This window comes from Magnusiomyces paraingens (genome assembly GCF_902498895.1).
Source record: "Magnusiomyces paraingens strain CBS 517.90 genome assembly, contig: contig3, whole genome shotgun sequence".
Lineage (NCBI taxonomy): Eukaryota > Fungi > Ascomycota > Dipodascomycetes > Dipodascales > Dipodascaceae > Magnusiomyces > Magnusiomyces paraingens.
The window spans coordinates 4,680,750-4,704,165 of NW_022474069.1; the positions used below are offsets into that span (position 1 = coordinate 4,680,750).

At 43.8% G+C, this 23,416-nt stretch overlaps 7 protein-coding genes across 7 annotated transcripts; 4 read left to right on the forward strand and 3 right to left on the reverse strand.

The window, feature by feature from the left end:
• Positions 1–102: 102 nt before the first annotated feature.
• SAPINGB_P004734 (uncharacterized protein) lies at positions 103–463 on the reverse strand (the record flags this gene model as incomplete). The annotated part of the gene is made up of 2 exons (XM_031999449.1): positions 103–380; positions 454–463. 2 exons carry the CDS (start codon positions 461–463, stop codon positions 103–105), a joined length of 288 nt encoding a protein of 95 aa, XP_031855340.1.
• Positions 464–855: 392 nt separating this feature from the next.
• Positions 856–2,229, reverse strand: SAPINGB_P004735 (uncharacterized protein; the record flags this gene model as incomplete). Its single annotated transcript, XM_031999450.1, has 1 exon — positions 856–2,229. The coding sequence occupies one exon, from the start codon at positions 2,227–2,229 to the stop codon at positions 856–858; it is 1,374 nt and encodes a 457-aa protein (XP_031855341.1).
• Positions 2,230–2,389: 160 nt separating this feature from the next.
• Positions 2,390–3,762, forward strand: SAPINGB_P004736 (uncharacterized protein; the record flags this gene model as incomplete). The annotated part of the gene is made up of 3 exons (XM_031999451.1): positions 2,390–3,114; positions 3,178–3,235; positions 3,304–3,762. The coding sequence occupies 3 exons, from the start codon at positions 2,390–2,392 to the stop codon at positions 3,760–3,762; spliced, it is 1,242 nt and encodes a 413-aa protein (XP_031855342.1).
• An 814-nt stretch (positions 3,763–4,576) lies between these two features.
• On the forward strand, positions 4,577–6,859 carry SAPINGB_P004737 (uncharacterized protein; the record flags this gene model as incomplete). Its single annotated transcript, XM_031999452.1, has 1 exon — positions 4,577–6,859. One exon carries the CDS (start codon positions 4,577–4,579, stop codon positions 6,857–6,859), a length of 2,283 nt encoding a protein of 760 aa, XP_031855343.1.
• Positions 6,860–7,133: 274 nt separating this feature from the next.
• SAPINGB_P004738 (uncharacterized protein) lies at positions 7,134–10,754 on the reverse strand (the record flags this gene model as incomplete). The annotated part of the gene is made up of 1 exon (XM_031999453.1): positions 7,134–10,754. One exon carries the CDS (start codon positions 10,752–10,754, stop codon positions 7,134–7,136), a length of 3,621 nt encoding a protein of 1,206 aa, XP_031855344.1.
• Positions 10,755–13,006: 2,252 nt separating this feature from the next.
• On the forward strand, positions 13,007–16,408 carry SAPINGB_P004739 (uncharacterized protein; the record flags this gene model as incomplete). The annotated part of the gene is made up of 1 exon (XM_031999454.1): positions 13,007–16,408. One exon carries the CDS (start codon positions 13,007–13,009, stop codon positions 16,406–16,408), a length of 3,402 nt encoding a protein of 1,133 aa, XP_031855345.1.
• Positions 16,409–18,461: 2,053 nt separating this feature from the next.
• SAPINGB_P004740 (uncharacterized protein) lies at positions 18,462–23,360 on the forward strand (the record flags this gene model as incomplete). The annotated part of the gene is made up of 1 exon (XM_031999455.1): positions 18,462–23,360. One exon carries the CDS (start codon positions 18,462–18,464, stop codon positions 23,358–23,360), a length of 4,899 nt encoding a protein of 1,632 aa, XP_031855346.1.
• Between the last annotated feature and the right edge of the window lie 56 nt (positions 23,361–23,416).

A 23,416-nucleotide genomic window follows, 5' to 3' on the forward strand; every position in this document is an offset into this window, starting at 1 on the left:
AAAAAAAAGAAAAAGAAAGATAAAAAGAAGAATTGCATGCTGAGAGTTTTATTAATGAAGAAAAAAGGGATATATCATTAGAAGAAAAAGATGGGAAGACATCTATTTCCGTGGGTCGTTTCGCTGGTAAGCCAGGTATCCTTTAACTCTGTGGGTAGGAAGCATGTCGAGGTATTTTTCAGCAATGTCCTTGCAGTTCTCGTACTGGTTGACGCCCTGGGTCTGGAAGCACTTCTCAAGGGCACGGCGGACGGTCTTGAGGGCCTCGACACGAATCCACTGTTCCCGGACAAAACTTTCCTGAGCCTGCTTCAGGGCCTGGTTGTCGCTGTAGTCAATGTCATCGAAAGAGACGAGTTCGGGGCGCTGGTGTTCTGTGCCTGGATAAGAAAGAAGATCAAAAGGTTAGTTTCAAAAGTCGTTGCTTAAATAGCTGAGAGCGGCTGCACGTACTTCGGGTCATTTTGTGTGTATATGTGTGTATTAATATATATATATATATGTGGGTGGGGATATTTAAGGGTTGTGTGTGTGGTGGTGGTGATGGTAATGGTGATTTGGGGACTATGGGAGGAGTTGAGGAAAGGGAAAATTTTGTGCGAATTGCAGAGCCGCCAAAAAGCCAAACAAAAAAAAAAATCTCACCCAGACAGCTTCCAAATGGGAGGTCTGGGAAAGCCGCGCTGCTTTTATTTGCGCAGTCCTGACTGGTCAGTTATCAGTCACGTGTGTAAATTACAAAAAAGGTATATGCGGCGCATTTTCTGACTTCGGTACAAACCCACACACTCGGTGCTCAAATCAACAGCAAAAAGAAATCTTATATAGTTGGCACATTATGTGTATCGCCCCTCCCTAGAAATCCAAAGATGGAACGGGACTCGGAGCCTCAGAAGACCCAGGTTTCTTAGTTTTATCTCCAGAACTTGCCTCAGGTTCCTCATCCTCCACAGGAATGCCCCACTCATCAATCTCAAATCGTTTGCGACTCACTCGGAACGCGTGCTCGCCCACACGCACATGCATGCCGCCCCGCGCACTCAATACCGGTACTCGGAATACATGAACCAAACCTTGGTATGGTTTAGAAGCACCAGAACTCTCGTCGTTATTGCTATTATCCGACTCTCCTAGCTTCTCAGGGAACGGCTCCAGTTGGATCACGCCGTCAAATAGTTGCTCAGTCCACGAAGTTAAGTAAGTTTCGCGCGGATAAAGATCGAGCGCAAGAGACACAAAAGCCACCAAGTTCCCAACTTGTGAAGAAGCACCAACCAGGTCCTTCAGCCTCGATAGAAACCGTAAAAGCTGTGCAGGGTCAGACGCTTCAGGAGGGTACGTAGCTGGGTGTAACAGAGCTGGAACTACAAGACGAATCAGACCGTGTGGGCCCACAGCTGTACGTGCACGTGAAACTGCAGCTTCAATTTGAATATAAAGGTTATCCAAAAAGGATCCCGGAGTACTTGGTTGAGCAAAGTAGACTCCACCGCCAACATACTCAATCTCACGACCAGCCACAGGACCAGGCACTAGTCGTGATGTAAAATCAAACACGGTATGGTAATGGGGATTATTTTCTGTGATTGGAGAAGACCCAGCTTCTGATGGAGTTGCAGCCTGTCGGCCATATCTCCATGCAATCTTCATGCTACTATTGTCGGTGCCAACGAGCCCCTTTTCCTTTTCAATTTTGTCACGCTTGGCTTGCTTCTTGTCGCGATACTCGCCAGGCAGCCCTGTACCCCACGTAGGACCATCGGCGCCAACTACAATCACACGGGTATCATACACCGAGTCTGGGGTGTTTTTGGTTGTCAGACGGGCGTGGCATATACCCTGGGCGGCAGCCGCGCGCAGCAACAATGCTGCAAAGTCAGTGTTTCCAGACTCCTCAACTAGTAACATGGAGCCCAAGGGCAGGCCACCGTGGCCCAGAAGGGTATCCAAATCAGGGGTTCCTGTAGACACAGTTGGAATATCAGATAACTGTATTGACGGTCGCACGGCCCCGTGGCGACGCATGGTTGCTGCAAGAATTTCTTTGCGCGAAAGAGCAAGTGGCGTTGCTGTTGCACCAGCGCCTGGTCGAGGAACAACACCAGGCCGTACAATGGGTCTGGTACCGGGATGGATAGGTCTTCCAGTTACACCTTCCGGGCCACGTGCCGGAAGAGAACCGCCTCTGGCTGTATTTGCAAGAGACACTGTTTTTCTCTGGAAGGACATTATTTCGGTAGGATTGTTTGGAAAAAAAATGATGAAGATGAAGAAGAAAAATTTTTATGAGAGCTTTTTTAAGACTATGTATTGACTGAATTTTTTTTTTTAAATCCTCTACCCCCCACCACTGAAAATTTTTTTTTTTTTGCTTCCATCAAAACAAGCCATGACGACGACCACACCCGAGATGAACAAAGCTGGTTACGCTCTTAAGTTTGATCTTCTCAAGACCTGTTCGCGGTCCAAGGCTCGGGCTGCAAACATGACTCTTCCACATGGTGTTGTGGAGACTCCAATGTTCATGCCAGTAGCCACCCAAGCATCGCTCAAGGGTATTACACCTGAGCAGCTTGAGCAGCTTGACTGTCGTATCTGCCTGAACAATACGTATCACTTGGGGTTGAAACCTGGACAAGAGACATTGGATGCGGTTGGTGGTGCACATAAGTTACAGTCATGGTCGCGTAATATTCTCACGGACTCTGGCGGGTTCCAGATGGTGTCTTTGTTGAAACTAGCCACCATTACAGAGGAAGGTGTTAATTTCCTGAGTCCGCACGACGGATCACCTATGCTGCTAACCCCGGAGCATTCAATTTCTCTGCAAAACTCGATTGGCTCGGATATCATTATGCAGCTGGACGATGTGGTGGCTACACTAACGACTGGTCCACGCGTCGAGGAGGCCATGCACCGCAGTGTGAGATGGCTGGACCGGTGCATTGCTGCACACAAGCACCCTGAGCGCCAAAACATATTTGCCATTATCCAAGGTGGGCTTGATTTGGATCTACGCCGCAAGTGCTGTGACGAAATGACAAAGCGAGATACTCCTGGAATTGCCATTGGCGGTCTTTCTGGAGGCGAAGATAAGGAGTCTTACTGTTCAGTGTGAGTAAAAAAAAAAAGGTGACTTTTGATTATCGAGATGATCTAACTTTTTTTTATTTTTAGAGTCAATCTTTGCACCAGTATTCTTCCAGAAAACAAACCTCGGTACTGCATGGGTGTGGTAAGTATCCCAAAGACTTTGTTTATCTCATACAAATCTAACGGTTTTTTTTTTCTTTTTCAATTAAGGGTTATGCTGAAGATCTTGTTGTCTCGGTTGCACTTGGTGCTGATCTTTTTGACTGTGTATATCCTACACGCACTGCTCGGTTCGGCAATGCCATCACCAAACATGGTGTCATCAATTTGAAGAACCGACAGTATGCGGATGACTTTGGGCCATTAGAAGAAGGATGCCGATGCCCTGTGTGTCGTCCACGCGCAGACAACAACGGGATGGGGATGACACGAGCCATGATTGCGCATTTGGCGGCCAAAGAAACTGCGGGTGCACACCTGCTCACGCTGCACAATGTGTATTACCAGTTGAATCTGATGCGGACTGCGCGGGCAGCGATTCTGCGTGATGAGTACCCAGCATTTGTGCGTCAATTTTTCCATGACTGGTACTCAGGCGACAAGACGCAGTACCCGAAGTGGGCGGTGGATGCATTGCGGACAGTTGGGATTGAATTGCTTGAGGGCTAGAGAGAGAGAAAGTGGGTAGATCTACCACCAACTCTAAAGTTGAGCAGTCAGGGTATTTTTTTAACGTATATATATATATATACTAGGATAAATTATTTTTGTACGGATTAGGCATTAATTACCGAGCTTTGAGGGAGCACAGCCGCGTTACAGGGGCAGGCGTTTTTTTTTTGTTAAAATAAAAATTTCCATGGGACCCGGGTTTTTAGATGATAATTGTGGGACCCGGGGAGCAATGAGATTAACAGCTGTCAGAGGTGGTGGTGGTGGTGGTGGTGGTGGTAGTAGTGTTAATGGTCATGACTGGCTGCGATCAAAATTGTTTGCCAAGTTACCCCATTCAGTCAGAATCACGATGCTTGCGATTGAGGTGGGCACAAAACTTTTTGTTTTACACAGCTGAGCCAATCTTAAACCCAATCTTGGCTGTCATCGTCGTGGTCTTTATGATTAAAGCAATGTTTGGTTGTTTCTCTTAGAACTTCTCAATCTGAACTTCTTTCCTTCCATCATCATCTCTTAAAGTCCTTTTTCCCTTTCTGTCTTTCTATCTAGAACCAGCAGCTTCCCTTTTTTTTTTTTTTTTTTTTTTTTTTTTTTTTTTTCAGTCTTTCAAATCTTCAAAGTCTAATTAGGTCTTCCTACCATTAAACGTTCTATTCTGCCCATAAAAAACCACACACTCTAATCACCACCACTTACCATTATTCAAAAACAAATATAAATTTGTATTTAAATACAAATATAAATATAAATACAGATATAAATACAAATACAAATATAAGTAACAAAAGACAGAGACCTTCTCTCCCTAATGTCCCACCCGTCCAGAGCTCCGCATCCGAGCTCCGGAATTACCGTCTTTTCTCATCTCTCTCCTCCAGAAACTGACCCGCATCTCTCCTTGCAACCGTCCAAGTGGCTCGACAGCCCGGACCTCCGTCCAACACCTGTGGCCCACCGCACGTGGGGCCGCTGGACATCGTACTTGTTTTGGTTTGCTGCGGCCGCAAACCTTTCAAACTGGTACTCGCCAACATCCTTCATGACAGTCGGCCTCACCATGTGGGAAGCTCTTGGGTGCCACTTGGCAGGTCAGTTTATTGCCGGCGTCATGATGGCTCTCAACGGCCGAGGTGGTGCAATATACCACGTTGGATTCCCAGTCTTGGCCAGAGCTAGCTTTGGCGTTTTTGGTGCAGCTTGGCCCGTCATCAACCGCATCGTCATGTCCATCATCTGGAATGGTGTTAATCTTGTCCAGTGTGGTCAGGCCATTTACACAATGCTCCACGCAATCTTCCCCTCGATTGCGCGGCTTCCCAATGGCATGGCCCCAGACGATGCCCTCAACACAGGCGGCATGATTGGCTTTACCATTTCTTGGGTTCTTCTTGTGGCTGGTCTCTGGTTCATCCCAGTCCCTAAGCTCAAGTACTATCTCAACACAAAGGTCCCGGTTTTCGTAGCTTCTGCCATCGCCATGCTGGCCTGGACTCTTGCACTGGCTGGAGGACTCCCGCATTCAGTCATTAACTCCCGTAATAATGTGGTTCTCACCGGATCTGCCCGCAGCTGGCTGCTGGCCCGATTCATTTTCCTGTCATGGGCAAACAACTCCACCTTTATTGTAAATGCTGCTGACCTCCAGCGCTACACGCGGAACCCAAACGACGCCATTTGGGGGCAAGTCGTTGGCTTCCCTCTATCAAATTTTATCATTGGTCTTGTCGGTGTGATTGTTGGCGCTACAAGTGTCGCTGTCATTGATCCACACTCGGGCGCTGCAGCTCATGCTGCCGGTGCAGGCATCACCTCAGCCACCAAATCTTCGCTCGTGTGGAACCCCATTGTGTACTTGGACATGATTCAGACGCAAAACTACACGAAAGGGAATCGTGCCGGCGCGTTTCTCATTGCCTTGTGCTTTGCCTACAGCGGTCTCTTTTCTTGCATTGTGGAAAACGTGCTTCCTGCAGGTAACGACTTGGCTGCTCTATACCCACGCAAACTCACCATTAAACGCAGCTTTATGGTCTGCGCCCTGCTCACCTGGGCTTGCGTTCCTTGGAAACTCATGGGAACCGCTACCAGCTTCATCAAATGGCTCTCCAGCTACCAGATTTTTCTCTCAGCCATTGCCGGTGTCATGCTGGCTCATTACTATATCGTCACTGGGGGTCTGCTCGCCGTCGAGCCTGATTTGTACACGGCCTCGCGTCGCGGGGTATACTACTATACGCGTGGAATCAATCCACGCGCATATATCGCGTACGTGCTAGGAATTGCGCCCAACTTTTATGGGTTCCTGGGCCAACTCGGTGTCAACATTACACTTCAAGGGACCCGGTTTTTTTACTTTGCTTTTCCCGTCGGACTTTTCGTGTCTTTCACAAGCTACCTGCTTCTTTGCATTTACTTCCCGCCAGCCTTTACTACCATGATCCTTGCGCGCCGCACCCGTTGCGTCGACGGACGCGCTGTCACAACAGATCCTCGCGACGTTGCATCATGGTCTTCGCATGTATCTTCGGCAGCTTCTGCTTCTGTAGCTGACGAAAAGCATTCGGGCGCTGCAGGTGTTTTCCCACTTAGCGGGTCAGTCCGCACGACTTCTGAAACACCCCCTTCTTCTTCTCCTCTTCCTCCTCTTCCTCCTCCTGCTCCTTCTCCTTCTCATCCTTCTGTACCAAACAAAAGCCAAAGCCGGTGCTGCACAGGAGGAAGACTGTGTCCAAAGTTCCAGTTACGCTGGCGCGAGCCTGCAAACTACGTCTCAGCACTGGACCCAGGGCTTCCTGACCAGGAATCTGGCGGCCATAGTTGCAGCGGAGTGGGGCATTCCGAGGGCGGGGAAACTCTGGGCGGAAGTAGCGGAAGTAGCGGCAGTAGCGGCGGTAGGGGCAATGATAGGGGTAATGGTAGCGGTGATAGTAGGGGTGATGGCCTTGAGCTGGAAATAAACGGTCAAGATTGGGAGAAAGCGCCACAGCGCGTTAACCAGAAAACATTTCACTGGTGGACAAGAAAAGCGGATTTAAATAATAATAACCAGGCGACTCAGTCCAAACAAGAATCGCGATTTCCTCAATTTTGAATTATTAAAAAAAAAGATGTTAATGATGATCCATTGTTATATTTGTTTTGTAAATGTTTTGCTATTTTCTTTTCTTTATATATTAAAAATCTTTTATTTATTTACTTTTTTTTTTGACATTTTTCATGTTAACCAAACCTGTATCTCTCTAACTAAACCCAACTAACGATACCAGAATCAAGGTTATACTATTTTTGAAATCCATTTTATGTATATGTATCTTATAATCCCAAATTTTGCTAGCTAGCTTGCTTACTTACTTGCTTGCTTATCTCTACATGACTATGCAATCCTTGTCCTTCTTCTTCTTCGAGGTCAGCTCGTCCATGAGTGGATCGTCGGCAATCTCATTCACACTGATACCTTCAGTATGAGATGTAACTTGCGCCCCTTCAAGGCCTTCTCCGTCAAAATGTCTTTCTCCATTGTCAGCAAGCGACAACTGCTCAAACTCAGATCCCAGTTCATGCTGCTGCTGCTGCTGTTGTTGTTGCTGCTGCTGCTGTTGTTGTTGCTGCTGCTGCTGTTGCTCAGAATAAACAACCTGGGATTGGGCTCGTGAAGGAGCATGGGATGGTGCATGAGACGGAACAGGACTAGAAGTCGATCCACGGATAGAATTCTGTGATGCAATTAATTCTCCTTGCTGCTGCTGGTTTTGTCTCATAGACTCCGTCATAGACGCAGCACGAGATCCTTCTGTAGATCCTGATACAAGTGCTCGCAAGTTACTTGTACTTTTCTTGCGGTGCTTGGTATTGGGCTTTGACGCCAGAATACGGTTATTTTTGATACGTTCAATGGCACGCTCATCCCCGCCTTCGGCTGCCTTGTGGAACCAACGGGAAGCTTGCAAAATGTCACGCTCGGTGCCAATCCCGTTTTCCAAAAAATACCCAGCCGCGTATTGGGCCTTGGGAAGTCCGCGCTCTGCAGCTCGTGCGGCCCATTCATAAGCCTCGTCCTCATTGCGCGGAAGCATCGGCTCAGCACCAACCATGTACCAGGCACACATGGCCAGCATGGCAGTCGGGTCCCCGCCCATGGCTCCAATAGTGTAGTAATGGATCGATAATGCAGCATCCTGGGGGCATCCCAAATCACCATACTCGTAGGCACGGCCCAGCTTTGAAGCTGCAGGGACATACCCAAGATCAGCCGATTTGACATAGAGTTGGACTGCATACTGCAAATCCTTAAAAATCAAGTCGCGGTAACCTTCCTCGTAAATCTTGGCCAGTTCGTAGGGGCCTTGGGGGAAAATGTCATTGGCCACGTCGGCAGCACGCGTAAGCCAACGAATACCATCTTGCTGAACCTTGACTTTGTTGGAGCTGGAAAGACCCATGTGGAGACCCAACTTGCCATAAAAGCTGGCAACACCGAGTCGCAGCATAGCACCAGGATGGTTGCGGGAAGCTGCTTGACGCAAAAACTGGAGTGCACGACGAGGATCCTTTGACGTACCCCAGCCTTCTTCGAGACACAGTGCAGTACGATATGATGCCTCAGCATGACCGTGTTTTGCTGCGAGTTGCAATAGAGCAAAGGACTCTTTAAGGTCTCTTTTGCCCAAGGCACCAGAGGCATACGCGTCACCCAAGATATATTGTGCGTCAGCATAACCTTTATCTGCAAGTTTCCTAAGAAGAGAAACACTTTCTTTGAGAAGCCCACGTTTAATGCGGTACTCGTCTCTTGGGGTATACGGGCCCAAGGCAGGGGAAGCCGTAGGGTCAACGCCTGATGAAGACATGATGGAGGCACTTGAAGACTGGTTAGGAAGGGGGGCAAACTCTAGGGCAAAGTCATCGTCGTCATTTTCATCGCCAGCAGCATCCAAAGCGCTGAAAGATGGAGACTTGGGGGCACCGCCAGCCGAGTTTGCGGTAGCTAGAAGGGCTGTTTGAAGCATGTACTGAGCAAACTGGAACTGGATGACGGGGTCATTTGATTTTTTTGCATTTTTACGGTACATTTCAATGGTTTTCATGCGTGGGACTAAGGAAGACGAGTTAGCACCGAGGTTTGAGGAGATGAATGTTTGAGAAAGATCAAAGGCAGAAGTTCCGGCAAGGTCAGTAAAAGCCATAGACTGGGTTCGGCCGTGGCCTGGACCGCCCATTGTGCGACCAGAGCCTGAACCATTATTGGTGTAGCTGTAAAAGTCTGTTTGATGGCCAGAGCCTCCAGAACCGTCAAAGGAGGATGTTGTTGAGAGCGAGGAGAATGGGCGCGAGTTGCTTGGGGTTCCGAGACGGACGGAGCTGCGGGAAGCTTGGGGCTGGCCCATAAAGTTACCTGAGGAGTTACGTTGGGGGTGGAGCATGGGGGAGAGTCTCGGAGAGTTTGGAACCGAGGAGGGGTTCATAACGTTGGGGGTGGATGCGGAGGGCACAATGTGGGAAGGGTCTGAGCCCGGGCTGTGTGGGCGCATCGAGAAGCTTGGAACAGGTGGGGCCAGGCTATTGACACTATTGTTTGACTCTGGGGCAGCATAGCCAAATCCAGCAAACTGTTGCTGATGATTGTTCTGCTGCTGCTGTTGTTGTTGTTGTTGGCGAATAGCTGGAGAGGAGGATCTTGATGATGGAGATGGAATAGCAGGGTAGGGAGGCATGCCACGTTGGCGGAAAGCCGGATGAGCGATTGCTGGTTGGGCGACTGGGGCTACGATTTGAGGATAAGATGCAGAGGGAGGTAGTTGTTGTTGTTGTTGTTGTTGGTTATTAAAGTCGCCATAGTTGGACAAGTTTGGGACCTTGCTAGGAGAAGACCTTCCATAGCCTGGGTTAATTTGAGAAAGAGAAGCAGAGATTGGGAAAGAGTTATTATTAAAACTGTTTTGGTCTGAAGTTTGGTATTCCGGTTGTTGCTGTTGCTGTTGGTATTCAGGCTGGTAGTAGCCATCTTCGGGTATACTGGAGATGGATGGGGAAGGCGAATGCCCCTTACGAAGAGGAGACCTGGGACCACGAGGAGCAGAAAGATGTTGAGGGCTTTGATTGTAGGGTTGGACAGATGGAGGTGAAGATTGTTGTTGTTGGTATTGTTGATAAACATGGTCCAAGGGAGGAACATTAACATCAAACGAACCTCCTGAGGGGTCTATAGGGTCTTGGAAGGATGCATTTGTTTGAGGAATGTTTGAATGAATATCTCGAGAACTGTCGTCGCTTGCCTGGTCGCTTTGAACACGGGTGATTGTGTTTTTGGCAGGCATTTTGGTGGCAAGTGAAGAAGAAGAAGAGGAATCTGGATGAGTTTTGTTTGGAAAGGTGGAGGATTTGGTGGTGGTGAAAATAGGTGAGTTGTTAGTTGTTGTGTCAGTGTAAGCAGCCATGTTGCGGTTATTAATATTTTTAAAGCCAGTCGGACTGGTGGCAGTGGTAGCAGCGGTGGTGGTGGTGGTGGTAGTGCTAGTGCTAGTGGTAGCGGTAACGGTAGCGGTGATAGAGTTAGCGATAATGGGAACATTTGAAACGGCAGGATAGGTGTTGTTATTATCACCATCCGTGCCTACCTGATGAAATGCAGAATCCACATCAACACCGGGGCTCTGGTGGACTTGGGACTCTCCAATGTCGTTATTTCCGGTAGAATCGACGTGGTCGGGAGATGCTGAATGGTATAGGTCTGCGTAAGCATCCATGACCAAGGCTGTTGCCGAGTCCAGAGCCATTTCAGGTGAGGAAGAAGTTAACGAGAGTGGACTTGAGAAGCTGGTTGGCTTTTGAGACTCCATGGTCATTGAGGTCTCAATTGAATGCAAATTATCTTCTTCTTGAGGAGGTGAAACAGTGAGAGTTGGTCCAGGGCTATTATGATGAATGTCTAGGTTTGCTAGTTGGTTCTGATCATTTTGAAGATCATCTGGTCGGTAGTTTTGGTCCATTGTTTTATAATTGTTTATTTCTTTATTTCTTTATTTATTTGTTTGTTTATTAATATTTAAGATTTTAGGCAATGGGGGAAATGTCTTGGATTCGGATGAAAAGAAGGTGAGATTTAATATATCAATGTTTAAAAGCTTGTGGTATAGTTTAGGTATTAACGAGAGTACGCCAAAAAAAAAAAAACAGGCTTTTTGCTTGTATTTTTTTTTTTGGTAGCAAGAAAAAAATAGAGAAGGAACAAAAAGTTGAATCTTTGAATAGCAAATATATATATATATATATAAATATATTAAAAGCAATTGAATAAAACAACAAAAGATTAAAAAAAAAAAAAACCTTTGCTCAGACCAAAAAAAAAAAAAAACGGTTATTACCATTTTTGTTTAAAGGAGGTTTTTTTTTATTTATTTATTTTTAATTTTTTACTAGGGCCCTGAAATTTTTCGCTTCGGGGCATTTAGTCTGGTGGTGCTATTTTTAGGTTAGCTAAATGTAATGTCACAACGATTCACGTGAAAAATAGTATTGGTAACAAAAAAATAACAAGTCACAGTTAGATTAATTATAATTTTAAGTTAACAATAACTAACAATAATATAAGACAAACTATTCCTGGTTTCCCATAAACAGCCTGCCAAGTTAACCACCAACTCAACCACAAACACAAACACAAACACAACCACCAGCCAACAACAACAACAACAACATCAACATCAACAAACCAACAAACCAACAAACATAAAGGATTTGGCTATTGGTTAACTAAACAGATCATAACAAACCAAAATAATAAAAAAATATTTTTTATTATTATAAGGATAAAATCGACATCATCAATTTAAAAATCCATGACAGATTTTTTTTAATGACTAATGGGAATCTCTTATTTGTAAGTGTTTTCTTTAATAATTATCATTAATTGATTTCATTCTATTAATATAATTCTTTTTTTTTATCTTTTTTTTTCTTTTTTTGAAAAAAAAATAAAAAAAAAATAAAATATAGACACTCAGCCTTTTTGTAGTATGCTCGGCCATCCTAGTATACTCATTCAAAAGCGCACTAGCACCAATAGTAAGTACTGCCACTTACAGACTCCAAGCTCTTATTGATCCTTCACTCCACGACGGCCGTATAATTCTTAACGATGATGATAATGATGATAATGATGAAAATTATGATGACGAAAGCCATGAAGAAGCAGGATTAAGAAATGGAGGCTTTGCCAATGACGGAAATAGATATCGCTATGGTGATACTATTAATACACATTCTCCGATTGTCTCTTCTTCCACATTCCATACTCCGGACCTTGAACGGTTTCCTCTAGACCGATCTTCCGATTGAAGAGCATTAAAAAGAAAAACAAAAAACAAAAAACAAAAAACAAGTTTTTTTTTTTTATAAATATGCTTCTTTATTCATGTTATCTAAAGTCCAAGATTAGAAGCATTATGCATATATATATACTGAAGTCAATAGGAAAGAAAAAGAAAAAAAAATATATTTTCTATTGACGTCACCATTTTGTAAGATCATTTTGAATATATTGAGTTGTTAGACCTGTTACTTTAAGATAACTATATATAGTATATATATATATAATATAATCTCATTACATTTATGTTACATTTTATTTGAGAATTTAATTTAATGTAATGTCAATTTTTCTTCTTCTTCCTTTTTTTTTAGCCGCCCCTCTTTAATTTCTTCTATATATATATATATATTTTTTTTCCCCCCACTCTTAAGAACAAACTTGTTGAAATCTCCTCAATTTCTTTTCTTTCCTCGTCTCCTTCTTCCTCCTCCCCCCAAAAAAGGCCTGTAATAATGCTACTACAGGTGCTTACATAACAGATCCTTCTTTTTTTTCCAAAATAAAAAAATAAAAAAATAGTCTCTCCGCCAATATCTCGCGCCTTTTCTTTTTTTTTTTTTTTTTTTTTTTTCCCAACAATAATAATAATAATAATAGGTTTATGAATATTATTATTATTATTATCATTATATAAATATTGAAATATTTTCAATATATCCTTCAATATCTCATTTATTTTATATATACTATAATAATATTTCTTTCTTTCCCCCCAAAATAAAAATAAAATAAATAAAATAAAACTCCTCTTCTCTTACCAAACTTTCCACCCATAATTATCAAAGGACATTATTATTATTATTATTTTTTTTTTTCATCCCTATTTTTCCTTGAAAATCTCTCTCTTTCTCTCTAAACTTCACATATACGATGGTCCCCTCCATCGTCGTCCCACAGGCCCAGACAGCCATCTCTTCCCCACCGCCACCTCCTTCACTTCAAAGACCCCCCTCAGCCTCGGCCGTGGCTTCGGCCTCTTTAGCACCTTCACCTTCACCAGCTCCTATAAACACCAACACCAACACAAACAATACTGTCGTCAATGACATTCTCGCAGACTCGGCAAACAAAATATTTGGCTTTGAGAACTTTGGTAACACCTGCTACTGCAACTCAGTGCTTCAATGCCTTTACTACTCAAAGCCCTTTCGAGAGCACGTCATTTCGTTTTCTCCGGACCCCGCAGGCTCTACCCATAAACGCCGAACTACCGTCCCGGGTCTCAAGCCACACCCATTTACAGTTGATCCAGTAGCAGCAGCAGTTGTAACATCAAATCCAACAACAGCTACAATTGCAAGTACTGCTGCAAACATGTCCAACCCGAATGGTGGACCACATAATAATCTCTCATCTGGGGCAGTTATGTCTAATCCCAACCCTTCTTTCCATCATAACCATCTTCCGTCAGGATCCACGTCATCCTTAAGTCCATCGATCCCTCCAGCAGCATCTCCTAATACAAATACACCATCATCAAGCTCACATGATTCCAATGGCAAGTCTCAGGCCTCACTCGGACGAAGACTTTCCATCTTTGGATACAATAAGGATAAAGATAAAGACAAAGATAAAGACAAGCAGTCATCATCATCTTCTTCAAATACTTTAAAAACTGTTCCAGAGCCCATAAATGGCTCATTAAATGGCAATAATAACTATAACAACAATAATAGTAATAGTAATAATAACAACAACTATAATAATAACAACAATAATAGTAATAATAATACCCCAGGCACAAGTTCCAACTTGCCTTCTTCAACGTCATCTTCAAACATTGCATCACATCAACTGCCCACACAAAATGGTAATCATAATGATTTCCAGCATCAACAAGACCCAGAACACCAAATCGCCGAGGAAGAAAAAGACGTGGATCACTCGCATCTACTCCACGATACTAAAGCCATTCCACTTCCCAACAGTGTAGCCTTTGATACCAATGGCCCGACCTCTTATCAAAACTCTCGGCTACTATACCCGGCACTCCGAACCATTTATCTTGGCATTCGCCAATCAGGCCAAAATATTCCGGTCGTTGGCCACACAATTGACCGCTCCACCACGCCTGAGGTCCGCAAGCGTGCTGCTCTCATCAAGGGCCCTATTGTCAACGTTGACTTGTCTTATGCTGAGTGGTATCATATGAAGGAATCCCTCTTTACAGGCTTGAAGGACATTTTTGAGTGCATGGCTGAGGTTAACTCTCAAATTGGCATTGTGTCACCGGCAAAGCTTATCCAGGTGCTTAAGCGTGAAAATGAACTTTTCCGAACCTCGATGCACCAGGATGCCCACGAATTTTTGAATTTTTTGCTCAATGAAGTCATTGATTGCATTGATCGCCAAAATAGACTGGCTCCACCAGTTAAGCCCGTGCCTGGATCTTCGCCACTTCCAGGATCTCCATCCTCAAGCTCCCGATGGGTACACGACTTATTTGAAGGACTTCTTACGTCCGAGACCAAATGCCTTACATGTGAAACGGTTTCACGTCGCGACGAGCAGTTTTTGGATTTGTCGATTGATATTGAGCGTAATACGTCAGTCACGTCATGTTTGCGGCAGTTTTCAGCGTCTGAGATGCTGTGCGAACGCAACAAGTTTAATTGCGACCATTGCGGCGGGTTCCACGAGGCGCAAAAGCGAATGAAGATTAAAAAGCTGCCGAAAATTCTGGCGCTGCATTTGAAGCGATTCAAGTATACTGAGGACCTGCAACGCAATGTTAAGCTGTTTCACAGGGTTGTCTACCCCCAATATCTACGCCTCTTCAACACAACAGATGATGCGCAAGACTCTGAGAAGCTGTACGAGCTTTACGCGGTTGTTGTGCACATTGGTGGTGGGCCCTACCACGGCCACTACGTTTCAGTTGTCAAGACGGAAAATGCAGGTTGGCTGTTGTTTGATGATGAAATGGTGGATGCAGTGGACCCCAACTACGTGTTTAACTTTTTTGGTGATAATAAGAGTTTGGCTACGGCATACGTGCTTTTTTACCAGGAGGTGTCGCAGGAAACGTATGAGCGTGATAATCTTTATTCCAATGTCAATATTGTGCGGCCGACCCGAGCCCCGCCTCAGCAGCAACAACAACAACAACAACAGCAACAGCAGCAACAGCAAACTTCTGTTCCTAATGTGTCTATGAACAGTAACCAGCCAACAAGTCATTCTTATGGATCTGGGAATGGGTCGTCGGTGGTATCACCAAAGCCTATTGCTGTTTCGACTATGACGACGCTAAATAGTCAGGTGGAAGCTTTAGAGAAGTCTGCACAGGATGAAGAAAATAATGAGCCTGTTACTTTTAACTATGTGGCAACGACTGCGTCAACGGCTGCAGCAACGGCGACTAATTCTTCATCATCTTCTTCTTCGGTACCTTTTGTTTCTACCACCATGGCTAATACCAAGACTATGACGCCTACACCTACTACAGTTCAAACATCATTTCCCTCTGAACCAGTTGCACCAGTAATTCCAGTAATTTCAGTTGCACCAGCTGCACCAGTAATTTCAGTTGCACCAGCTGCACCAGTTGCTCCGGTTGCTCCGGTTGCACCAGTTGCATCAGCTGCTCCGGTTGCAGCAACCACGGCAGCTCCTCCGCCTCCCCCTTCGCGCTCTGTGTCGCCCAAACGTCGACCGATGAGTGCATTTTTTTCTAAACGAGCAGCAGCTGTACCTGCTGTGGTTCCTGTTGTTGGGGCCAATCCCAGTCAACAACAAGCCCCTGCATCGTCACCCAATAAGAGCTTGTCACCGTTTGCGGATACTATTGAGGAACCTTGGTCTGATCAAGTTTTGGAAAAGACCCTGCCGGCAGGGCAGCAGCAAAATCAAAATCAGCAGTGTTGCATGTCGATATCATCTCCACCACCTGTACCTGACTATGCGGCCAAACCCTTACCCAAACCTTCTTTAAAGCCTACACTGTTCCATGGGAATGGATATCCACAACAACAACAAACACCAGCATTATTATCATCATCATCATCGTCATCTGCTAATTCATCTACGGGAGCAGGGGCAACACCAGCACCTTATGGTGGATTACCTTCGTCGTCTTCGCATAGCTACGGGCTTTCTCGGTTTAAGTCTACTCGGCGATCTGTGAGTGGAGCTGGGTCGAAGGAGAATGGTGGTGGCAGCAGTCAAGCAGATCGGTACAATAATCTTGGAGGGAACAATGAAGAAGGGGTTCCCTTGAGTGCTGCGAAACGTAAATCTCGGCATCTTTCTTTTGGCTTTAAAAAGCACTAAAAAAAGCACTAAAAGTGCACTAATATTGAGAAAGCATGATTGATTATTGTGTTTTGGTTAGACTGAGAAATGGAAACAGTAAAAAAAAGAAAGAAAGAAAAAAAAAAAAAGGAGAGTAGTTTAGGAAATATATTGTTATATAGTAATAAAATAATGAAAAAATGAAGAAAAAAAAGGGAGTAATAATCTTTTAGATGGATATATTGTCTTATAGGAAGTATTCAAAAAAAAAACAAAGCTTCTTTCCATAAGAAGAGAAAAAGTTTTGGATAATGAAAAAAAAAAAGTTTTTTTACAGAATTCCATGCGTTTTAATTCTTCTACAAGTGTTTAAATAGTATTAAGAAGAATGCAAAGAATAGGAAGAGGAAGAAGAAGAAGAAAAAAAAGGTTTATTTGCAAAAAAAAAGTTAAAAAAAAAGTTAAAACAAAGTTAAAAAAAAGATTGAGGAAAAGAAGAATGAGAAGAAATAATTATCATTATTTATTTATTTATTTATTTATTTATTTAATTTTTTTTTTTTTGACATTTTTGTTCTAGAAAAGTTAAAAAAAATTTTTGAGAAAGAAATCATTCCAAGCTTTTGGGATTCCCCCTTCCTCTTCAAAAAAAAAAAAATAATAATAATAATAAGATTTAAACTGAGAAAGATAATAGAGTTGTACTGCTGAAAATGGGAAAGCTTCTTTGAGGATATTAGAAGAACCGATTGTTTTTTTTGTTTTTTTTTTTATAAAAACAATACAAGATAGATAGAAAAAAGACAATTATGTTATTATTTAATAATAATTTTAATATATATATATATATATTTTTTTTTTTTTTTGAGATTGAATTAAAAAAACAAGTAAATATATAAAATATTATTATTTTTTATTGAAATTATGAAATCATGAAATTGAATAATGAATCCTCAAATTGAGGCCAGAATGTTCAGCCTTGGCTGTAGTAGCAGAAGTTCTTTTAGTTTTAGGGCATATAAAGAAAATCTGTTTGTCTATATGTGTGTTTGCCTTCTCCTCCTCCTCCCCCCTTTTTTTTTTATTTTAAAATGTTTTTGCGCCTTCCATTAATTAATTAATAATTAATAATTAATAATTAATAATAATAATAAAATAATTATTTTTGTGTCACTACCACCATATACTTTAAAAAAATAAAATAAACGGCGGGTTTTATTTTTTTTAAAAAAAAAATTATTTTATTGATTAATTCATTGATTGATTTATTGATATCGCCACTTTTTATTTTTAATTCTTGAGATTATCAATACTAATTGGATTTTAGATAATAATATTTAAAAATAGTAAATTAAATTAAAGTAAATTAAATTAAATTAAGTAAATTAAAGGAATCTTTTTTTTTAAAAAAAAATAAGTCTACAAATATATATATATATATATTTTAATTTTCATTTTTCAATTTTTCAATTTTTTCATAAAGAAAAAAATCTCTTCTTGTTCTTCTTTTAGATTAATTGATTATTTATATAAAGATATAAAGATATAAATAATTCCCTCAGTTCAAGATCTCCCTTTTTGGTTCCTTTTTACTTTTTTTTTTTATTTATATATATATATATATATATTTGTTTTATTTCAAACACCTCAACGCGTCGTCTTTGTATGTGTTTATTATTATTATTATTATTTTAAATAAATTAAAAAAATTAAAAAAATTAAAAAAAATTATTTTCCTTCCAACTCACCCTTTGTGTGTCAATTCACAACATCAACAATAACAACAATAACAACAATAACTACCTAGAAATCCCAAAAATCCTTTATAAATATAAGCAATCAACAATAAGCAATCATCTTCATTTTTTTTATCCTTTTTTATTCATTCTTTCTCTTTGTCTTTATCTTCCAGTTTCAATATCCTTTTTTTTTTTTAAAAAAACACTATGCCCTTGGCTTCTCACCTCCTTCTTCCTTTACTCCTATAGAACCATTCATTCATATCCATCCTCATTCACATCCTTTGGCTCTTCTTCATCTTCTTTAATTTCATCATCATCATCTTCTTCTTCTTCATCTTCATCATTTGCACATGCCACTCTCAGGCCCACCAAGGGGTCCCAATCTAACAGACCCCAATGAATCTAACAATTCTTCTAATGATGATAATAATAATAATACTCCAAGTACCTTTAATCCTCACCACTCTCATGAAATAAAAGAAAGAAAAGAAGAAGAGATAGAAAAAGGAAAAGAAGAAGAAATCGAAAAGGAAAAAGAAAAAAAAGAGACTCCCCATCACATTGAAACTAAAACTGATGACTCAAATCAACTTTTTAAGTCCTCCTTTACCTTTGGAGCTCCTCCAACACTTTTTTCTTCTTCTTCTTTACCTTTGCAACAACAAAATGTCGGGCCAGTGGCGACAAATACACCAACACCTCCCTCTTCTCTTTCCGGTGCTGCTACTACTACTAATACTACTAATAAAATTACTGCAGTCCCACTACGAAATGATAATGACAGCTGTGGTGGTGGTGGTGGAACCCATTTTGACCCCACAACAAACCCTCCACCACAACCACCACTACCATTATTATCAACGGCTCAAATAACAACAACATCATCATCATCATCAACAACAACCTCTCCTCCACTACAACCACAATTACAAACAATCAACACCCCTTTATCGCCACCACTTGTAAATACACATGGCCCTCTCGAAAACTCACAACTTCCCACTCAATCAAATCCCAGTAATGATCTTAATACCCCTAATTCAATTGCTACTGCTACTACCACTACTACTACTACTACTGGTGCAGCTTCTACTTCTGTTTCTGCTATTATTACTGCTACTACCTCTTCAACAACAACTGATATCCCTCCTCTACTACAACGAAGACAAACTGTCACTCAAGTCCCACCACCTAAAAACATCATTGACCGACTCCGCGAGTTCTCTCTCTTCAAATCTGCACCTGAACCCTTTCTCAATACCCTTGCCAGTAAACTGCGACCCTTTAATGTAAGCGCCCATGAATTCATCATAACTGAGGGAGAAGAGGCCCGCGCAATGTATTGGATTCTTCGCGGATCAGTTTGCATTGTTTCTCGCGATGGCGAGTCAGTCCATGCTGAGCTTGGCCCAGGATCCTTTTTTGGTGAAATTGGAATTCTTTTTGACCGCCCAAGAACTGCATCTGTCCAGGCACGAACTAGATGTACACTGGTGGTGCTTACTGCAGATGCTCTCAATGAAGTTCTTCCGGCATACCCCGAAATCGAGCGCCTTATTCGTGACGAAGCCCAAGAGCGGCTGGCCGTTCTTGAAAAGAACCAAAAGCCTGGACCTGGACCTGGACCTGGACCTGGACCTGGACCTGGAATCGACCCTAATTTGGATCCCCAAGCCCCTTCTGAAGAGTCTCAGCAAATACAAACTCAACAACCCCCAATCTTGCATCAACCGCAACCTCAAAGACCTATCCAAACTGATTTGGTTACTGAAGCATCAACATCAACATCATCAACAGCAACAGCACCGGCTTCTTCAACTACCAATGTCACTAACTCGTCTTTTGTTCCTACCTCATCCTCAGTCTCCTCCTCTTCTCCTCCTCCTTCACAACCTTTAAACACTCCTGCTGTTGCTCGCCGTGGAAGCGTTGGCGACCAAATCTACTTGGAAACTACTCGCGTGCGTGAACTACTCGAGGAACTCGCCCTCTTTGCCGAACTCCCAGCCCCAATTCTTCACAAACTAGCCCTCTCCATCGAGCCCTTAACTTATGCACCCTTTGAAACAATCATCCAGCAAGGCAGACCTGGCAAAGACATTTACTTTATCCTTGACGGCCAAGTAGAGGTCATTGACGAAGATTCAAATTCAACCATTGCTCGGCTCTCGCGCGGTGCTTACTTTGGCGAAATGGCCTTTCTATCCCTCGCCCCCCTCAGAACTGCAACCGTCCGCTCCGTTTCCGAAGTCACTTGTCTCGTGCTCACAGAGCGCGCCTTGGATGCTCTTTGTGTAGACTACCCTGATATCCCGCTTAAAATCGAGCGCACAGCCAAACAGCGCATGGACACAAACCAGTCACAAAACATTTGGGATCCCAGACAAGCCGCTGCCGGATCTGGTATACTTGGCGAGGGGAATGATGCACGACCTAGTAGTACTGGCAACGGTGCAGTTACTCCAGACTCGCTTGACAATTTGCATTTGCATAAACACCGTAACCGCCACTCTAGCATTTCCACCAGCTCTTCTTCTGACCACGGTATTGCCTCTTCAATTGACTTGAAGGTAAAACCTCTTGACCAAGATCCGTTTGCCGCCCGCCCAGAACGCTCGGACGATATAGGCCAGGGCGAGTCCGGGCTCGGGCTTTTTTCCAAATCTTGGAACACTGCCGGTTCCTTTGACACAGCCCTGCGGCCACCAATCCCAGAAGACCCGCTCGATCCCATGGACCCACACAGTCCGGATTCATATGAGGCGAATAGTGGTCCGGGTAATAACAATAATGGAAGTAATAATAATAATAGTAGTAGTGCCCAGGGAATTACCCACGAAGCGTCTTCTATTTTTAAAGAAAGCTTTTTGGGTGAATCGTCGTCTCAGGGACTACAATCTAGCAATAGTCCTGCCCGACCCCCTTCCATTACTCCACCTCCACTAGCTTCTACGGACCTTGGAGACCCATCCTTTGCATTGCAGTCTTTACAACATCCACATCAGGCCCCGGCGCTGCAAACCCAGCAGCAGCTAGAGGAAGAGCAAACGCAGAAACAGCAGCTTGAACTCCAGCAGCAGCTTGAACAGCAACATCAGCTACAACAGTTGCATATTCAACAGCAATTCCAGCAGCAACAGCTGCAGCAACAACAACACCAACACCAGCAACAACAACAACAACAACAACAACAACAACACCAGCAACAACACCAGCAGCAGCAACACCAGCAGCAGCAACAACAACAACAACAACAACAACAACAACAACAACAACAACAACAACAACAACAACAACAACAACAACAACAACAACAACAACAACAACAACAACAACAACAACAACAACAACAACAACAACAACAACAACAACAACAACAACAACAACAACAACAACAACAACAACAACAACAACAACAACAACAACAACAACAACAACAACAACAATATCAGCAACAACCCCCTCCACCACGTCAAAGTCGGAAATCTGTGTCTCTTGCCATTCCGGCACCTATAGGGTCTCCTTCTGCCGGGGGAATGGTGCCAGGTGGAAGTAACTTTTCTGGAGGAGGACCCTTGGACTTGGAAACTGAAGACAATAACGGTCAACCCCCAGGAACAATCATTGTAGCCCCAGCAACTGCTCCTGACAGCAACTACGAGTCGCCGCTGGACCGGCGGCGACGGTACTCACAGCCAATGAGCACCTCATCTTCCACCTCACTGCACACTCTTGGCGGGCTGTTACTGCATCCACGAGTGAAGCGGGCTCGTTACGGTGGTCGGCGGCGGTCGTCGCTCGTTAATATTGGTCCATTCCCAGATAAGATTCAGATTCAAATTTTCCAGCACTTAGGACTACGAGACTTGATGCGGCTGCGACGAGTGTGCCAGCATTGGCGGCACATGCTGCAAACATCGCCATTTTTGATGCGCGTTTTAGATCTCTCTGCATTCAATACAACCATCAATGATCGCAGCATTGTATCCATTACCAACTTTGCAGGAACACGTCCGAAGATTGTTGACATTTCCAACTGTTTCCACCTCACAGATGAGGGCTTTTCATATCTGGTCAATGGCATTGGCTTGGCCAAAATCCAAGTTTTCAAAATGAGGTCTGTTTGGGAAGTCACCGGCATGGCCATTATGGACTTAACGGTGCCGTCCATTGGCTCAGATTTGGAAGAAATTGATCTCTCCAACTGCCGCAAGGTTGGCGATGGAACCCTGTCACGTCTTATTGGGTGGGTTGTTCCTCCGCAGTACCCTCCCACAAATGATCCTTTGATTCCACCAGGAAGCCAGTCGGTACAAGGTGGCACGGTTGTTGGGTGTGCGCGTCTTAAACGCATTTCTCTCAGTTACTGCAAGCACATTACGGACCGGTCTATGTACCATATGGCAATGTTTGCATCGGACCGCATCGAGTCGCTTAATCTGACGCGGTGCACTTCCATCACAGACCACGGGTTTTCGTACTGGGCCCTACGCCAGTTCACGGCCCTCACACACTTGTGTCTGGCTGACTGCACGTTTCTCACAGACAAGGCCATCATGGCCATAACTTCAGCTGCAAAAAACCTACGGTCTTTAGTTTTATCCTTTTGCTGCGCGCTCACCGATGTTTCTGTGGAGGTGTTGGCTCTTGGGTGTCCGGCGCTGCAGTCGTTAGACCTGGCCTTTTGCGGGTCTGCAGTCTCGGACGCGTCACTCACAGCCGTGGCTTTGCATTTGCTGGAGCTTGAGTCGCTTTCTGTGCGTGGGTGTATCCGAGTAACTACGACCGGCGTCAACCGGCTGCTTACAGAATCGCAGCGGTTGCGGTATCTGGACGTTACGCAGTGTCGCAATGTCGTTCCCCCGCTTAACATTCCAGCAGGACTTGAGCCGCCGCCGCGCTCCTTGGTCCGCGCAGAACCTTTTTCGCACACGGCTCACCCAGCCATGCTTGCGGATGCAGTGCAGGCCCAGGTTCATGCCCAAGTGCAAGCGCAACTTGCGGCAACGGCACATGCAGAGGCAGCAGCAAGAGCACACAATGCAGCTATGGCTGCGCATCATGCTGGGGCGCATGGAGCGCATCAATTGTATGTGCACAATCCCGCACAACAAACACAGGCCGGACAACAGCAAACAGCCGCTCCCAATGTAGGTCCATCGACGATTCCTCAAATTATGCCGTTTTTGTTGGCGCAAATCCCCGCGCCTCCACCGGCCCGTCCCTATCTTTTTATTAAGATGGACTGATAAAAGATAAATGAGTTTCTTTTTTTTTCCCCTTTTCTCTCGCTCTCTCTACGCAA